At 38.7% G+C, this 18459-nt stretch overlaps 1 protein-coding gene across 2 annotated transcripts in view; it reads left to right on the top strand.

The window, feature by feature from the left end:
• HECW2 (HECT, C2 and WW domain containing E3 ubiquitin protein ligase 2) overlaps positions 1-18459 on the top strand; it is a 140867-nt gene that overhangs the window by 103455 nt on the left and 18953 nt on the right. For both annotated transcript variants that reach the window (XM_056496581.1, XM_056496582.1), the window contains 6 exons: positions 3593-3727; positions 6508-6610; positions 7627-7723; positions 11051-11134; positions 12916-13025; positions 16389-16509. In XM_056496581.1, coding sequence (XP_056352556.1) covers positions 3593-3727; positions 6508-6610; positions 7627-7723; positions 11051-11134; positions 12916-13025; positions 16389-16509 — 650 coding nt within the window. The remainder of the gene's footprint in view (positions 1-3592; positions 3728-6507; positions 6611-7626; positions 7724-11050; positions 11135-12915; positions 13026-16388; positions 16510-18459) is intronic.

The raw sequence follows: 18459 nt of genomic DNA, 5'->3' as shown, positions 1-18459 counted from the left end.
GCTTGAGGGTTGTTTGCTTGACTTTTTTAGCTCTGGAAAGCCCTTTGTTTTTTCATTAGACACACAATTAGGAATGTGCAATTCTACTAATGTTCTTTGCCTCACTCACTGTTTTCTGTTTTAAGTCATTTTGTTCTGTTCAGTTCTTCAGAGGCCAGCTTTCTCCTGAAGAATAGGGCAGTTTTCAATTTTCTTTAATATGTGCTCCATAGAGAGAATTAGACCTTCAGATTTCTGAGGTGGTATTTGGTAACAGCAATGCTACCACAATATTAATCAAGAAGAGGAAGCACTGAATAAATTCCTACTGGGATTTCCTCACTTTCAATTAGTCTTAGTATTGCTCATTTTCATCATGTTGAATTGTCTGTGTCACAAGTGCCACTTGTGGCCAGTGGAAAAGCCTGTTCAAGAGAAACTATGGCCAGTACATGGCAAGACCAGTGCTTGGGGAGACCAAACTGAAACTGGACCTGCCTTTATTAAAGCATAAACCTAAAGAGAAGCAAGTAGAAATTAGCCAAGGCACAATATATAATTGTATTTCCTTTCCTTTACTACTCTTCCCTGCTGAGAAGAGGTTTTCTTCTATTTTTTCAAGTGTGTCCCACTGAGATACACTGGGCTCTTGCTCATGAGGCACAGTAATGGTTCTAGCACAGGGAGGCAGAAAGGCATTGGAAAATGTGGTAGCAGGAAGCATTTTATAGGCTTAATAGGCCCCTGAGCTGAACTTTGAGGTCCTGCCTTGCTGTGTCCATGTGCATACACACAGACATTGTACAGATAAGTGCATTTGTGCAGTGTGTGTAAGCACATGTCTATATTTTAAAGCCAGATGCAAGTCTTTGTGCTTTTTAATTAGATCTCTGCAAGATGTGCAAATATCTAGGAAGTTATTAGAGGACATTTTTGACTTTTCTCTCTACAATTTAATAAATCATAGTAATTGATCACTGAAGTCTTCAATAGGAAGAAAAGCTATTTTAGCAAGCTTCATAGATTTTTACTGGAATAATAATTAGGGCAACTATTCATGTTTAATGAGCTAAATATAGTTTTGGCACTACCTATTTTTTGTCAGTCTTTTCAAGCATTGTAGATTTATGGATTATAGCTAGGCAGGAGTTATGAGAGGAATTTTTCTGAAAGGAGATTGTGAACCACACTGTATTTTGAGCTGTGTGCCAGTGTCCAGATTAACTGAAAACATTGAAGCTCCAATGATTATCTTCAAAGCGCTAATTTATGCTTTGTTTTAAAGTAAGGCAGGCTACTACTATGAGCTGGCCTGAAACCATACATATTTAATAAGATATGACTGTCTTTATCTTCATGTCTAAACTGAGTTATTATTTAAATAGAATGCTGTGGAACACTGCATGCAATACTAGAGGGTTGCATTAACTCAGAACTGAGTGGTGCAGCTCTAGGTGGTGCTACCTCCTGTATTGAATCAGGATTTTTAAAATAAATTATTTACAATGTGGTGTTGACTTAATGAAATGAACCTGTGTTTTTCTGAAAGTGCTTTACATCTTATTAAATGTATACAGACTAGATAAAAGAGATGGAAGGACTTAAAAAATCCCAAACCAACCACTTGCTAGTAAAGTAGGTAGATCTTACCAATCAGGAGCAAAATTTTCAGAAAGACTGGCTGCATGCCAGCAGTCTCTTCCAGTCATCTGCCAGGCCCCAAATATAAATTTCATGATGGTTTTCATTCTTTCTCACTGGTTTTGTATTCTGTAATCTGTATACTTGCACTTCAGGGTGGCATCATTTTTTGTCAAAGTAAAAAAGTCCTGCATCAGGCTCAGATGTAGAAATTAAAATTTTATTTATTGAATACACTTTACAGTGTTTGAACTGTGGAACAGTTTCACTTGCATATCTGTAACTATATCAGATAGTCAGAACAGGGTTCTTACTGCTCAGGGGATGGGATTCCTTCCTTGTAGGCACAAGCTACAGGCACAGGTGATTGCTGTTGGGGCTGTAGGAGGCTTGGTGCTCTTTTCTGGAGCACTTTCAGGGTTCTGCAACTCTGGTGTCTCTCCATATGCTTCTCCTTCCTTGGGAAATGGAAGTATGAACATTTTCTCCCACTGCAGTCCATAATGGCATTTGATTGCTGTATAGCATGACACACTGGTTTGTCCACCTACCTTCTCAGCACTCAGAGGAATTGCATTTTCTCTTTGTGGTTCACTTCTCCAAGCAGTCTGAAACAATGATTCCATGAATACTAGAAACTGGTGTTGCTGCCAGGAGAGTGGTTCTGCTCTCCTCTCCTCTCATCCCTGGTGAGCTGACCGAGGTTAGAGGAGCCAGCAGGGAGAGGGACACAAAGAGAGTAATTTTAGCCTGGACCAGCTCCCCCGGTGGGTTCACTGCATGGCTACACAAACACTTGTGCCAGCACAAGGCAGGAAGGGCACACAGGGGATGAAACAAGTGGTCAGGAGGGGGAAAGATGAGAATGTTTCTTTTGCTGACACCACAGGAATGAATTGTTTGTGGAACTGTGGTCAAAGTACCTCACTGGTAGCCAAACACAGAAATGGCTCCTGCAGTCCCTGACCACCTCTCTACTGGTCCAGATTCTTTGATTCCTCAAACCAGATGTCACTTTCCTGTAATTCTCCTGCTCAAAACACAGATCTTTTTTTTGCCACTTCCACATGTTTCCAGTATTGTGACAGAAAACACGGAGTGTGTTGAAATAGAACAGTGCTGGTTTCCAAGTGCAACACTGGTGCTGTAAAAAGTTTAAATTTCAGGGCTTAGAAACCTTTTTGGTTCAAATTGGGTAGAATTGTAGGAGGTTTTAATTTTCCAGGGTACATGTTCCTGTGACCTTGTTTTCAGCAGATGGTTGACTGGCCAATATGTAGTTGTTCTCATCAAGTGCCTGATTTAAATTCTTTTGTTGCCATCATCTTTGTGTTCTTGGCTGACCTTTCTTTTTGGTTTTGAGAGGTTTTTATTTTTTTTTGGTTTGTTTGTTTGAGGTGGTGCTTTAGGGTTTTCTTTGCATTTTGTTTTAGTTTTTAGAAAAAAAGGTCAGTGAACTTAGAATAGTTGCAGTAGGAATATGGCAAAAATGCCTGTTGGTCTGTAATCATAGCTCATCATTGAATGCAAGCATACACTTGACATATATACAGCCAATTGTGTTCATAATTATCAGGTAAATACTTAACAAAAGGTAATGGGTTTGCCACTTAATGGCACCTTTTTAGATGCTTATAAGGGAATGAAAAGGAGAAGACACCAGGATTACTTTTATTAAATATTCAAGTCTTCTCTTCTTGACAGTCATAATAAAGCTTCCCACTTCTGATGCTTGTCAGATGAGAATTTCAAAGGACTTTACAGACAAGAACAAAGTAAGGCATTAAACAACTCCTCTCTTTGGTGGGATGGAAGAGTGTTATCCTCCTTCTGCAGAAGGGGAATGCCAGCCGCAGTAACAGATTTTCCGCAGCCCCACCTAATCAAACGAGACCTAGATCCCAGTAGGTGTTGAGCTCAGACACAGTTAGTAAAAGTGCTGGTGATGAGCTCTGCTGTGTGCCCTGTGCAGGCGTTCTTTGTGGACCACAACTCGCGCACCACGACGTTCATCGACCCGCGGCTGCCCCTGCAGAGCAGCAGGCCCACCAGCGCGCTGGTGCACCGGCAGCACCTGACCCGGCAGCGCAGCCACAGCGCCGGCGAGGTGAGTGCGCTCCTCCTGCCAGCACCACCCTCTCACACCATCCCGTGTGGGGAGGAGCAGCATTCTTCTGGAGCAGTGCAGCAGTCATCCATAAGGAGTTGTTATCTTTTCTGCTAGCCCTTGTGGCTTTTAATATGTATGAATTCAGAGGAAAAACGTCAAACGTGAGTTTTTCTTATGTTGAATTCGCAGTAACCCTGCTTAACCACAGGAGAGCATCTGATTACAGATTACTGATTTCTGTATCCAGTCTTTCACTGACAAAATGTTTATTGTCTAGCATGGTGTCTGCCCAGCGTGTTCATACATAACTGTGCAAAATAAGAGGGGGGAAACATGCATGTGTGACTATAATTCTAGTTCTGCAACTTTCCCAAGAAGTATCAAAAAATCATACCAGATACAGCTTTATCAGACTGTTGTATGCCTTTGAATATGTATTTCATCTCTAGTTTCTGATAAGAAACACATAGAAAACACTATTTTGTTGTTAGGTTGTTCACTCACTGTCCCTGTATTGCTGCTGTAACTTTCTTATACTTGTAACCTCATGTATGTGCAGTGACTAGGACATCACTTGTACTTTATTAAAAAACCTCCATACTGTTGGCTGTAAATTGTCTTTTCAAGAAAGGGCCATGCCAGGAGTTAAAGACAATACAATTCAGAACAGCAAGAGAAATGCTCTGATTTATCCTTTTCTTAGCTCAGTCTTGTGGCAGATAAAGGTCTGCCAGACCTCTGCTTCAGAGCAAACATGAATCTTGTCTGCCACTTCTCTAACAGGGCTTCCACTGAGCTGCAGCAAGTGCCACAGTGCTGGCTGCATATCTTGCCACATCCTGTGTGAACATGGTTTAGTCAGCTCCCCTCCAGTGTCAGGTATATTTTGCAAATGGTTTAAATAGCATATCTCATCAATTTGGTGATGTTGTATATAAGGCAAGAAAGCTAGAAGTGCCTTCATATATCTATTTAGATCTTGAATTGGGTAAAGCAAGTATTTCTGTTGTAATTGATTTGTAGCTGAGCAGAAATAATTTTTTTCTTGACTTTACCCAGTATGCATCCAAATTATATTTCTTTAAGCAGCATCCAGTAGCTCTTCACTTAAAACAGGTATTTGTGCCAGCCAAGCTGCTGAAGTTACCAATGGTGCAAAATAAGAATAGTTTATCCAACAAGAAATTATTTTATATATATATATATATATATATGTATATATATTGCATATCATAGTGCTGCTTACCTGTCAGAATTTCCCACTCCATCTAGAGACTTGAAATTCCTTAAACCACGTTTCTACATGCAATTTTAGATGTGTTTCCTTGATATTGTTACAATTGTAACTTGAATTGAGTTATAATTCTAGATAGGAATTTCAAGCATAGCAATTCAATACAGTATTACCATTCCAGGATTAATGATGCAATGATTTTTTTTTCATTATGTATGAACCTGAAAACACCAGTTTTTCCTCTCCACTTTAGGGCTTATGTATTACATATTGCATATTTGCATTTTTTTTCCTATTTTTAAGCTATTGCATAAAGGAACTGCACATTATTGCAAAAGATGAGTATTTAATGAAAAAAAATCAAAATACTTTCTTTGACTTTACCTTGAACTTGCCATGAACTTTGATGTTTTGAAGCCACTGACCCAGTTTTTACAGAGAGATGCTCTAAAGCAAACATGAACCAGTGTAAGGAATGCCTTTCTAGCTAAAGCTGAACTTCAGTGTGAAGCTGGAGCTAATAATAATGACATTCCTTTTCCAGCACATTGCCTAACAGGAAATAATTCTTCATTTTTCTGAAAGAATATTATGAGAGAGCAAAAAGGTCTTGGGAGATATCTTGGGACTTTTGCTGCTTTGTGATTTCAGAGATTGGATTTAAAAGCAACCTTTTACAATTATTTGATCTTTTGCAGTTAGATATAGAGATCTTTGAAGCTTGGGAGTGCAGTTCAAATGCTAACCATCACATGTAGGCAGATAAATGGAGAAGTAAACAAAGAGGTCCAGCAGGATGAAAAAGAGGTTGACCAAATGTTTTATAGAGATAAAATACTGAATACCAAGAAATGTCTGAAACCTCATCATGCAGTAAACTGCAGTGGTTGCCCTGACATAAATGCCTCTAAGAACAATTTTATATTGTGATTCTACCCTGAAAATTGTTCACATGCAATTTTTTTTCAGCCCAGAAGGTGAATACAAGGAAAACAGAACAGTATTTCTGAATTATTCTAGGAGTCATGTTTTTACCAATTTTGGACTTGTTTGCCTTGCCTGAATGTGAACTCACTTCTTTATTCTCCTTTGAGGCTTCAGCCTCAAACTTTTTTCTACTTCAAATTTAGGGAAACTCTATTCATGCACAGAGGTAATAGATGTGCTAATGAAGGAGCAGAATTTGATTTCCAGAATGTTTCATATAAAGATGTAAAAGACAAAATTAAATTACAAAATTAAAAAACATATCCCAGTTTTAATTTTTTGGTCTGTTTTCAGAATGGGACTCTTTAAAATTATCAGTAAATTTTGCATCAGTTTTGATTCTTCCTATTAATAGGCCCAGTATGCTAAATAATGTTTTGCTAGTACCTGTTCTAACAGCACAGCTGCTTCCTGCTGCAGTGGTTACTGGGGATAGTGATCAAGCAAAGCCTTGACCTATGTGCTTGGTTTTCAGCTGTATAAATTCTCACTTTTCTGTACCTCAGTGCATGTGCTGGCCCAGGGACACTCACTGTGGTTACTGTCACGTTTTCAGGTCGGAGAGGACTCCCGTCATTCAGGACCCCCAGTTTTGCCAAGACCATCCAGCACATTTAACACAGTCAGCAGAGCTCAGTACCAGGATGTGGTTCCAGTGGGTATGTCAGCATGCATCCTCTGGAGGAGTTCTCCATCACTGAGGGGTCATGGCAGTGGGCACTGCTGGGGTTTCCAGTTGCTTGAGATGGGCAGAAGTCACCATTTGTTATGATCCTTCTGTCCATCAGCCTTTCCTCACTGTTCAGTTGGAACCTTCAGAGCTGGAAGTGTGCAGAACCAAAAAACTGATGTATTTTACTTCCCTAGCTCACATACTCTGTGTGCTCACAGGATGGACTGAAGCCAGGGAGTCAGACTGGGACCTAATTGGACTCCACGTATTACCAGTGATTTTTAACTTTGTTTTTTCCCCCCCACAACTTCTGAGCATCTGTTTTGGCAGGATTACAGAAAGTGTTAATCAGCTTGGAATTAGTCATTAGCTTAACTTCTGTTCTCAGTTACATACACACAGAGTTACTGACTCCTGTGCCACCATGTACAGAATTTAGCTTGTTAAATCTAACAGCTGTCACATTGTGCTAAATCAAGATAAATTAATCTGATTAACTGTAACTGGCTCTTTGTACTGTGGCATGTTTACTTGAAAACCTCTGCCCATTTAAATCCTCCCCCCTTGCCATGGACATGCTTCTCAGGCTCAGCCATTAATGAGGATTTGATAAGGGTGTTTCCAATGGCTGCTTAATGTTTGAAAATAGATTTCAGTGCAGTGAAAACCAAGGTCCCCGCAGTTTTATTCTAACAATTAATATTCTGGTTTGACCTTAGCTAAGAGTGTGAGTGCTAAAATATAATAGAAACTGCTAACAGAATTATAGCTGTTAGCAGTGGAAAGGATATGTCACAATGAGATTTGGTTCATAATCAAGAAGTGTGTTCCTTAAAAAACAACAGAATTGGTAGCCTTATGTACAAAAGTATTAACCCAATACTTCTAAACCTAAAACTGTGAAGGTGAAGTATGTTGTTATTGTTGAAGACTCAGAAGGAATGGCATCCTTTGTTTTGGGATCTCCTTGTTTCAGCATGATGTTTTTGTAAATGTTTTCAGCTTACAATGACAAGATAGTTGCATTTTTGCGGCAGCCCAATATCTTTGAAATTCTACAAGAGCGTCAACCAGATCTTACCAGGAATCATTCACTCAGGTAAGAACATTACTGAAGTGTGCTATTCCCATTTCAGTAAAAATGCTAATTACAATTAGCTACTTTCATTAATTAACAGTGGAACATAACAGACTGTAGACTTCTGGTGCATTCAAACATATTCATAAAGCTGTGAGAAATATTTCTGTATTTCTGTGTAACCGCCTGTAACAAGGTTGAGGAGAACAAAAGTAATGTTTTATTATCAAATAAAGGTGCCTACAAGAAAATATTTGGAACAACTGGCATAAGAGATTTGCTGATGTCTTCCTAATGTGCCAAGACAGCTGGATGGCACAGCAATGTGCCCATTCGTTTGGGTATGTGTACAGCTGGGAGCATGAGGCAGAATGGCATTTGGGTTTGTCCTTATCTTTGCAAAGCACATTTACAGAAAGGCTGTCCTGACCTCATGACATCTGGAGGTAATCTCACATCAATCAGAATTTTTCATGTCTCCAAAATTTACAAAATGGAATATCTATAGATTTTTGCACAGTGCAACAAGATCTGAGGAAGGATGACCTTTGTCCTGTGGTTTTTATAACTCCCTCATATGTTTAGTCTTGGAAATGGAAACACCAGCCACTTGGATAGTAGTGACCAGAACTGAAATGACTGTATCTATTCTTCCTTGGACACTAAATTTAAAAGATGCTGGTTTGATTGTTGGCAGTCTTTCCTGTGCAGTGCTGTGTTCCAGAGTCCTACCCACGCTGGCTGACATGGCAGCCAGCACTGGTATTCATTTTTTTTCTCTTCTGTGCTACTTATTGATTCCTTTTCCTCTGTGTCCTGCAAGTTCCCAAAAGTCAACAAGCTGGCCTGTTCTGCAGTTTCCCCATGTGTAGTATAACAAGTTTTCTGTGTTAAATATGTGGTTTGCCTTCTAAAGAAATCCTGCCTGCCAAAATTGAAACAGCATACTAGCAGAATACAAGCTCTCTAGAAAATACAGCAGAAATCTACAGTTCCCAGCATGTCTGAACAGTTGTATCCATATCACTAGATGCAAGTTTGTCCCACCAGGCTTGGTTTGAAATCTGCTGGGCAGTAGTGTACAAACAGTTTCTGGTTGTTCATAGTTTTATTGCTTCATATCCTTTTTCCCACGTTGCTCGATTTCCTTTGGTCTGATAGCAATCGGTGTAATTTTCTTCATGTGTGTTATGGGGTTTTTTAACAAATTAGAGTTCAAATTGCTTACAAGGCTTGTTGGTATTCCCCATTTCTGCCTCTAGTAGAAGCTTGCTTCCTGATTACAGATTCATAATTTCCCACAAACTCAGATTTTCTCAAGAAAAGATGGATTTCAGATTAAAAATGGAAGATCAGAGGATACAATACTGTTATCTGTTCTTCTTCATTTGCTTGAGATTGTATGTCCTTCTGTACATTTACTTTGGAAGGAGACTGAAGATACATGCCTTAACTGACTTGCTTCAGCAGAATGCTTGGGGATTTTAATGGACATAGTTTTATTTTACATTGGATGGGATTGGTCAGAAAAGCCATTCAGTTAAGCTGAATGGTTCTGTTCTAATTTTAGTATTTGAAGTTAGTAACTTGATCAAGGTAAATTATCTTCACTTATATGTCTCTTATATCCTTCTAAAGGTGATGCTTCAGTAACATTTTCATTTTTATGAAGATCCCAGTTTTTTTTTTCCTGCTTAGTCTTTTAAGACTCCATTTAGCAAATTATTGGAATCCATGTCTGTTTGACACATTGTGAGGCTAAGCAACTCCATGGACATTGCTGTAACACTTGATAAATTCAGACCTAACTGAAATCCTTCAGCATGAATTCTGTGTGTAATTTTTTTTGAGGATCTCAGTGCAGTTGAAGTGCAATGATAGTTATATTAAGTATTATTATTATTATTACTAATTTTATTGTAATTATTACATAGGTGAGGAGGAAAATCAGTATTTGGCCAGTGGAAGAGGACAAAAGATAATTTGAAAAGATCTCTGACATTTTCTGTCTAACATAGTTTCTTGTTCCCTTAAAGAAAGAAGAGATTGTATTAAAATATAAAATGAAAGTATACTACATGTAGAAAATTGATGTTCAGAGGTTTCACAGTGGAGTAAGATCATATCTTTGTTAGGCATGTTGCCAAGATTAAATCTTATTCCAAGCCACTTCAGGTAAAACTGAGAGGCTGCTAGATAATGTAAAACGCTTCAGGCAAAGGCACCTGTTATACATTAAATATAATTTATATCTTAACAGAAGGTAAAAGGCATATACATTAAAAATATATCACTGAAATCACAACTCTCACTAGAAACCCCAGGAAGTCATGGATTGCATTCATTTGGAAGGCTGCATGTATTAGTTAACCCAGAAAATGTCCTTCTGGTTTCTGGTGTTGCTGCCATCCGAATGCTAAGATATATTTTATAATCCAGCATTTATTTCCTCCAGCCTTGCTGTTTGGGCACTGGTGTAATGTGAAATGGCCTCTGGAAATGTCCAGGTGTCCCTGCTCTGCCAATTGCATGGAGTGTTTTTGAACTCCTTTCACTGTTGGTAATAGGACATGGGGGAGATTAGAAGCCAAATTAGAATTTATCTCTACTGTACTATACTGATAAAGAAAAAAAGATGAAGTATATGCACAATTTTCAGAATGCAGGGAAAGGCTCTGCAGAGAAACAGAATAAGAATCCAAGGAATTATATTCAAAACAGATTCTAAAATTCTGTGTATTACCATGCTGAGAACTTAGAATTCATAGATTCCACAAGAGTGACCGAACTGGGTCTAGGAGAAAGGATGAGTGCTTAGATGAAATAGAAGGGGGAAATAAAATAGTGTTTTTACTGGAAGAGATCTTAAATGCAGTGTGGTATGAAAACACTGGCTTTAAAATCACAAGTATGCATTGTAAGGTATGGCTTGCATTTGTACAGAGATTCAGAAGAGACAATGCCTCTTTAAAGAGTTCACTTTTGCAGTAGGAATGCCCTCTTACAGGTTTCAGCCTCCTACTCTGAATTCAGACTTTGACTTGTGCATGAATTTGAGGGATTGATTTTTCTCTTTTTTGTTTATTTTTGGTTTTTTTTACTGTTTGAGTGACTGAACTACCTGCCAAGAGCATGAGCATTGAAAAGGTGAGGGCAACGGGAGCATCCTTCCTCAGAACAAATGATCTTTTTGGTTGTAATATTTTACTGCTCACCTGGACTTGCTGTTGCAGGGGAAAAAAAGTAACCCAGAGGTTTCTGATATACTCTGTATTTTGTCTTGTTGCTGTGGTACACATTGATGCCTTATTTGCAGAAGGTGTTTTGAGTCCATTTTTGCTCACACAGGGAGAAGATCCAGTTCATCCGGACAGAGGGAACCCCTGGGCTGGTGCGTCTATCCAGTGATGCAGACCTTGTCATGTTGCTCAGGTAGGCACTGCAGCTGCCCAAGCACGTGTGGAACATGCTGTGGCAGCTGCTGAGGAGCTTCCAGGGAGCAGTGTGCTGATGGTGTCACCCCAGCATTTCCCCTTCACTCCTTGGACTTGCAGCTGGGAGAGCTACAGCTCAAGGCTCAGGTTTTATTTTACTCATGTTCAGTTTTAGATGGTAGTTGAAGGTCACACTTTTCACAAGGTGGTAGAATATGAAAGGCAAGTGCAAGAGCACTGTGCTTGTCATTTATATGGGTTTGCCCAGACTCATCATCTGTCCTGTTGCATCCACCCCTGATGTGTACAAAGGTGATACATCTCAGACCTTTATTCAGCAATGTGCCTTGTGCTACTTTTCGTATGCATCTGTCTAGTTCTGTGCTTTGGGAAGTGCCTGTTTGTAAAGGCACATACTTGAGGAGTGCTTTTATTAGTTAATGTCTTGCTTGCCTCTTCACTTTGCTGTCAAGCATTGTTCCCTTTATTATAGGCAATATTCTTACAGACTTCAGGAAATGGAAGCTGATTGTTTAGTAGTTTTCATTTAAGCTATTAACTCTGAAAACCAGGCAGATTTTTTGCTGAATTTAAACTCTTTTATCTTGATCCTGTGCTCTCATCCACTGTAAAAGTGCATCAAGAAATTCATGGGTACCTTTAAAATTGAATCTAGTGAAATAGAATTGACATTAGTAGTTGTATTTTGAGGCCTGGTTGCATAATGATAATCCTTTCTGGTCCCTAAATCTCCAAATTATTACATCTATTAAAAAAAAAAAACTCATTTTAAATCTGTTTGGGCTTTTTGAAATGTAAATATTACTTCTTAAAAAACTTTTAAGATTTTTATATGTAACTTGGAAGAAAGCATGACATGGCCATGACTGTAAAAAGAACTGTCAGAAAGGACCTGTTAAAAAAAAAAGTCCAAAGTCTAGATATTTGTTTGGTGGACAGATTTAGTAGGAGACATCTTGTATTTGAACATTGTTCTCATTGCATTGGAGAGTATAAGATTGGCTTGCAGTTCTTTCTATAATTCAGTTTTTGAAAAGAATTTTTATGTATTATCACAGCAGTTTATTTGTGTCATGTTTCACATTCAAAATACTTTTTGATACCAGATCCATTCTGATATTAGATATTCAGTCCCTTTTTGGGTATGCTTGTGTCAAATTTGGGAAGAGACTGAAATTTTGATATATATATATGCATCACACACAGATGCAGTGATTAGGCTGCAAAATGTTTGGGTTTTTTTCACCTAAAAAGTTGTATATCAATAATAGATGAAGCATGAAGAAACTGAGCTTGAACAGGCATAGTGTGATACCTGGTTCAGCAGGAGTGTTATTAAATGTAAAATGTTATGCTAACAAGCTCAGTCAATACATTTAACAAGTTCAGATGTGATTCTTAATCCTGGAGGCTTAGAATGTTTTCTGAATAAGGTTATTGACCCCTTTGTAATGAGAACATTAAAAAAAAAAAAAAAAAAAAAAAGAAAGAAAGAGGAAGGCCCATGAATTTTCAAGGCTGATTAACTGTATTTTAACCTTGAGAACAAATACCCAAATAGCAGTTACTGCTTTCCAGTACTTTCAAAATCTGCTTAAGAAAATGGCAAAAAATATTTTGTAGTGCTCTAAGTGTGCAGAGTGGAAATAGGTGAGTACCAAAGAAAGCAGGTTAATAACTAGAGATTTATCCCTAGAAAGTGAAACCTGCCATTTATTCAAATAAACATGTTCTTTCTTCTTTGCTCCCTTTTGCCAGCTTGTTTGAGGAGGAAATAATGTCATATGTACCGCCACATGCCTTACTTCATCCTAGTTATTGCCAGTCCCCGAGAGGCTCGCCGGTGTCTTCGCCTCAGAACTCTCCAGGTAAGCTGCTCAGGCAGAGCATCTCCAGGGGCTTCATGAAACCCCTTCTCAACCTTGATAAGACAAAGATCTGCAACTATTTTTGAGCAAAGTCAACAAGTACGATTGCATTTGACTGTCAGACTTGAACCTTTGCCTTGGGCTCACACGATGCTTTGCTGGGTGTATACAACTTCAGGGGCTGTGATTTTGTTCTGACTTGTCAAAAAACATGCAGACTTGTTTCTTACTGATGTCACTGCTCATGCCAGCATCCTGATGCCTGGAGAATTAAAAGCATGGATCTAATAACTGTACATTAAAATGGCAATGTAATGGGGCTATGGGCAATGAGGAATAATTTTATACTGCAGCTCTCTGAATATTCATGTCAGAATGGAATGAAACTGATATTTCTGATTCTAGCTAAGTTGCAGATCAGAACTAAATTATTGCAAGTATGACAAGTTCTGTTTGAAGATTATGTTGATAGATGGTGCTATGCTTAATTTCCTCAAGATAACAGACAAACAATTTGGAAGTGGCTTAAAGTGATTTCTACAAATTTGATAACAAAAGTGTAGATAAATAGAGAACATTTGGGTGTAAGCAACTCTAGGTAGTTCCAGACAACAAGAAGTTTTTATCAGAAAAAGCACTGTGATTTTCACGGGCATTTCCCAGTCCACAGTAATAAAAAGCTTTGCCTTTTCATGGAGCCAGATGAAATGCATTCATAAACATGTGGTAGCTTTTCCTGCTGTTGGACAAAGGACCTCTGTAAGATCTCTCTGAAGAAACTAACTGAAAACCTTAATGATCTTATGGCATTCTGCAAAGCAATGAAATACAATATTTACATTTATTAATACTCTCAGTATGTATAAGGTTTAGATATAACTGTTTCCCTTTATTGAAAAGAAGGGAATGATGAAATTAATGATGGAATGAAATCTGCATATATGTATCTTACTCCCAACTGCAAACCTGGCAGTCTTTTATAAATAGAACCAGTTTTGCCTTCCAGAGTTAAGATTTCTTAATCACTGGTACATGCACCAAAGCATGCTGGGTATGGCTTCATTCCAACAAAGTAATTTCAAAATACATTCATTCTTTAACGTGTGATATTCTTATTTACTCACAGTAGCAGCAGATAGTAGAGAATGAACAGTGTTGGTTTTAGTGTCATTCTCCCTAAAATTGTAATCTCTTTTCTGGCTCATAGAAGAATATAGAGAGACCATTGAATCTCCCTGTTAGTCTGCAAGCATGCACGTTTGTGTTGGTGTACAAATGACTTTTTTGATGAGAAATTGTAAATAGCCCATGTTTCTATGGAGGCTCTGTGTTTCCTCACCAACTAAGCTGGCTGTGCTGCACTGCATTAGGGTGGGGTGTTAAGGATCCATTGTTCAGATCAGTCACAATCACTTGTACTTTCTCTTTTGGGAAAGATGAATAGTCATGAAACTACTCTTTATATCTGCTTTGGAATATAACCTCTTTGAAAATCAAGTATGATTATCACATCTCTGGTAGTTTTTAGCCCTTCCATTAACATCTTTTGTTCCCAAGGCGGAAGTAATAACTATAATTGCCCAGGAATTTCTTGGCATATGCATCTGATTTGCAGTGAGGACTTGTCATGTGCTGGCAGAATATTATGATGCTGATTTCTGAACCATGAAGTCATGTGTTATCAGATTCATGCTTTGTGGTACCCTTCAAAAAAAATCTAGCTTCCTTGAGGGGTTAACATTAAAGTATATTTTTGTTGCCTTTTTCTGGTGACTGCATTTTTGTACATACCGACCCAAAGCAAAACAAACAAGAGAGGGAAAAGGCCAATAGTTAAAAGGCTGTTTACAGTTTCTGTAAGTTTTCAGGAGATTTCACCTGAGTGTACCTTTAGAAGCTCTTGGTGCTCTCAATAAAAGAGGAAAACCACTACAGATGAATCAATGACCATGATCTGTTTTTCCAGAGGGATCCTTCATGTTCCTTTTGGAGCCCTGCAGATTCCATGACATTTACTACTCCTCCCACACTTCACTTCAAGCCTGGAACAGGTGCCAAGTGTGTTTCTGGTCAGGCAGGTCTTTTAAAGACCTGTTAAAAGGCGTTCAGTGTTAGTGATCTCTCTCTGATCTCTGCAGAGATAGACTGCAGCTCCTCGCAGCGCCCACTTCCGCAGGATGTGCTGTCGCCTTTCTGTCAGACCCATGGGCTTTGTGGCTGCCCTGCTTCCCCTGGCTGTGCCCACAGGCTGAACCTCCTCTCTTCTCTTACCTGAAACCTTATGTTCCCATGCCTGCCCCCACAGCAGCAATCAGTGTTTCTGTATGGGCTTAGTGTCCTGCAGGGAGCCAAAATAAACTTGCACAAGGAACTGAGTGAAAAGACAGAACTCTGCAGAAAAGTGCTGCTAAACTGTTCATTTGAGCTTTCTAGTTCTAGAGAAGTAGTTGGCAACTTACAGGTACTTTAGGGCATGAAAAATTTTAAACATCCTCTGAATTTTTTGGGTGGGATGTCTACACAGCCATGCAGGGAAGGAGCTTAACTACCTCTTTGGCACCCTGCTTCACAATCAAATCAGTGGAAATAATTTATCCAGGGAGGCAGAGGAAATCCTAATGATGGCCATTTTCAGAATAGATGAGACTAAACACCTAGTTTGTATATACTGGGCTTGTACATGCAGTTGTAGGGTATGCCATTTTTTTTGGTATACAGATCTCACCTCTCCTTGCTTTTAAGAAATTGGCCCTCAGAAATAGTTTTTCAAAATTAAATTCATGTATGTTTCTGCAGCCACAGATTAAAAGTTCCACAAACTTAAATTTGATAGTCTTTTAATTCTTCCTATATTTTTCTTCCTTGTTACTTCCCCACAGGAAAAATTCTTTTAAGGAATTCCCAAATGTTTTCCTCCTTTCCTGGTGTAGTCAACAGGGTAATGCAGAGTCCAGTCTGTTTATGCTTCATTTCTGAGTTGTTGTTTTCCTGATAATAGTAAAACCAGAACAGAACATAACATTTATCATATGAACTATTATAAAGGTTAGACATGAAGTGTACTTGAAAAACAAAAAGTCTTTCTAGTTGCTTCTGCTGTTTTTTTAATCCATCTTTTGCATTGACCTGGATTTGCTCTTTTAAGATTTACTTTTGAAAGATGATACTATTGGAAGTGAGCAACCAAAAAGTCTTGGATGCAGAGCAGATTTGAAGATATGCAGCTTTTACTCTTTATAAAGGTGACTAAACCAAACACATACCATGCATACCTTTTGCTATTAAGGAGTCTTTCCAGTAGCAGATGGGACATCCATCAGTTCATGTCACTGCAGCTCATTCTTTGCTCCTTGCTCCCTGCAGGTACTCAGCGTGCCAATGCCCGAGCTCCAGCTCCCTACAAAAGAGATTTTGAAGCCAAGCTGAGGAACTTCTATAGGAAGTTGGAGACTAAAGGATATGGACAAGGCCCAGGGAAATTGAAGTACGTTGAAGCAGCTCATGAAACTGGATTTCTTTTTCGGCAGCTTGCCTTGCCTCGCACATCTGCAGGCTTCTTCCCATTAGAAGGGATGCAGATGTTACGGTTACCCAGGCATTTCTGGGAATACAAAACCTGTAATAAAAAACTTAATGCCAGCATGTGGTTCAGAGCAGAGGATACAGCAAGTTCTGAGCACCTCCAACTATGTTTTTGTACAGACAGTGTTACCAATACGGTGCCAAAAAGAGCTTTGGGAAGAGGCCTGCAGAGCAGGAGGCATCTGAATTCTTCCATTATAGCAACTGCTTGGATAGAAACAGTGACATTTTCTCATATCTTTTTCCACTTAAAAAAATTAGATAGGACTATCTTTTGTACATCCTTGCCAGTTCTGGTAGCATAGTCCTCTTTAGTAAAGGGGATTCATACATTAAATGTTACTAAATACTAAGGATTGCCTTTAAAAACTGCTAATATTTTTATTTTAGCACTCTGAATGCTGGAGTGCTTGGAGTGAAGTCTTCCCTCCTTCATTTATTTGCTATCATGTGATTATGTGCTGTTATATATAAGGATTGTCCTCACAAGATACTTTCAAAATTTTGTAAATTACCAAGTCTTGTGCCAGTTATCAGACTCATAGAACATGATTTTATAATTTCCTCTATTATAAAAAGGGGGTTTTCTATTTAGTTTTGTTTTTTTTTTTAATTTCCTTCAGCCAGTCACTTCTCTTATTCTGCAGAAATCTGTGCTAAGCTCAGACTTCATTCATATGAGGTTGTTACAAATTTTGCAAAACCAAAATGAGATTAAAATGGTATTGTTTAGACAAGTTTTAAGGGGCAAAGGTTGAGCAGTGTCTGCCTATATAATATAATGAAATCATAAACAGTGAAAGCCTTATATATGAAAGCTTTGTCTGAGTGCTTGGGCAAGTAACTGGTGGGGAGCATTCACTCCCTATAATACCTGTTCCATTTCTAACACCCTTTTTTCCCTGTCCTTTCTTCCCTGACCTATTTGCCATCACAGTGTAGTGATTTTTAAGCTGTGGTTTGACACGTGAATGGAAGTTTTCTCTGGGTTGCTTTCTCAGGCAGCAGTGCTGACCTGTTCAAAGCAGGGCCCAGCACAGCTCCACTGCTGCCCGAGTCCTCCTTTTGCCCAGGTACCTGCTCAGCTCCTGGGCTCTCCCCTTGCATGTCCTCAGGATGGCTCAGTGCAGTGACTGAGCTCTGCAGGGCCTTTGCAGAAGGCTGGGGTGTGTTCACACACAGACAGCAGTATTTGAATATAAAGCAAGTGAAGTTTCAGGAAACTAATTAAATACATTTTTTTTTTGCAGAGGATAAAATGTTTCAGTAAGGAGGATTTTTTCACCTCTTATTTTAGGTCTTTATGACGCTTCCTCATTTTCACAATTTTTCTTTCAGAAGGTACATTGCTGTTTTACATGTGATGCTTCAGTGGGGTTTTGTACAAATAATTGCCATTCCTTCTGGAATTTTTGTACCATCACACACTCAAGGATAATGTAGGGATGTGTGTTTCTGGGTTTACCATACTGTGATTTTCCATGGTTTTATCTTTTCCTGTGTTAAGAGAGTGATTTTTAGGGAAAATATTAGATTCCTGCTCACAGTAAAACTCACTTAGGGGCCCAGCTTTACAAAAGGATTTCAGACTTAATGAAAATGCCAGCTTCAGGACATTTCCCCTTAAAACTTTAATTTAAGGAAGAACCAAGGTAGACAAAACAAAACTACTCTTCTTTGCACAAGTGTCATTTTATTGAAACCTAAATGGGAGCATTGGAGGAGATAAACTGACAGGAGCTTCCTGATCTGGATAAAATTATCCAGCAGAAAGAGGTATCTCTGAAATCACCCTGTTACTATCCTGCAGTGTAAATAGTTGTTTCCAAATGTGGTTCATGTTCACAATTTG

This window comes from Oenanthe melanoleuca, chromosome 7, assembly GCF_029582105.1.
Source record: "Oenanthe melanoleuca isolate GR-GAL-2019-014 chromosome 7, OMel1.0, whole genome shotgun sequence".
NCBI classification, from domain to species: domain Eukaryota; kingdom Metazoa; phylum Chordata; class Aves; order Passeriformes; family Muscicapidae; genus Oenanthe; species Oenanthe melanoleuca.
Note: the sequence above shows the minus strand (reverse complement) of the source record. Positions and strands in the feature narration are given on the sequence as shown.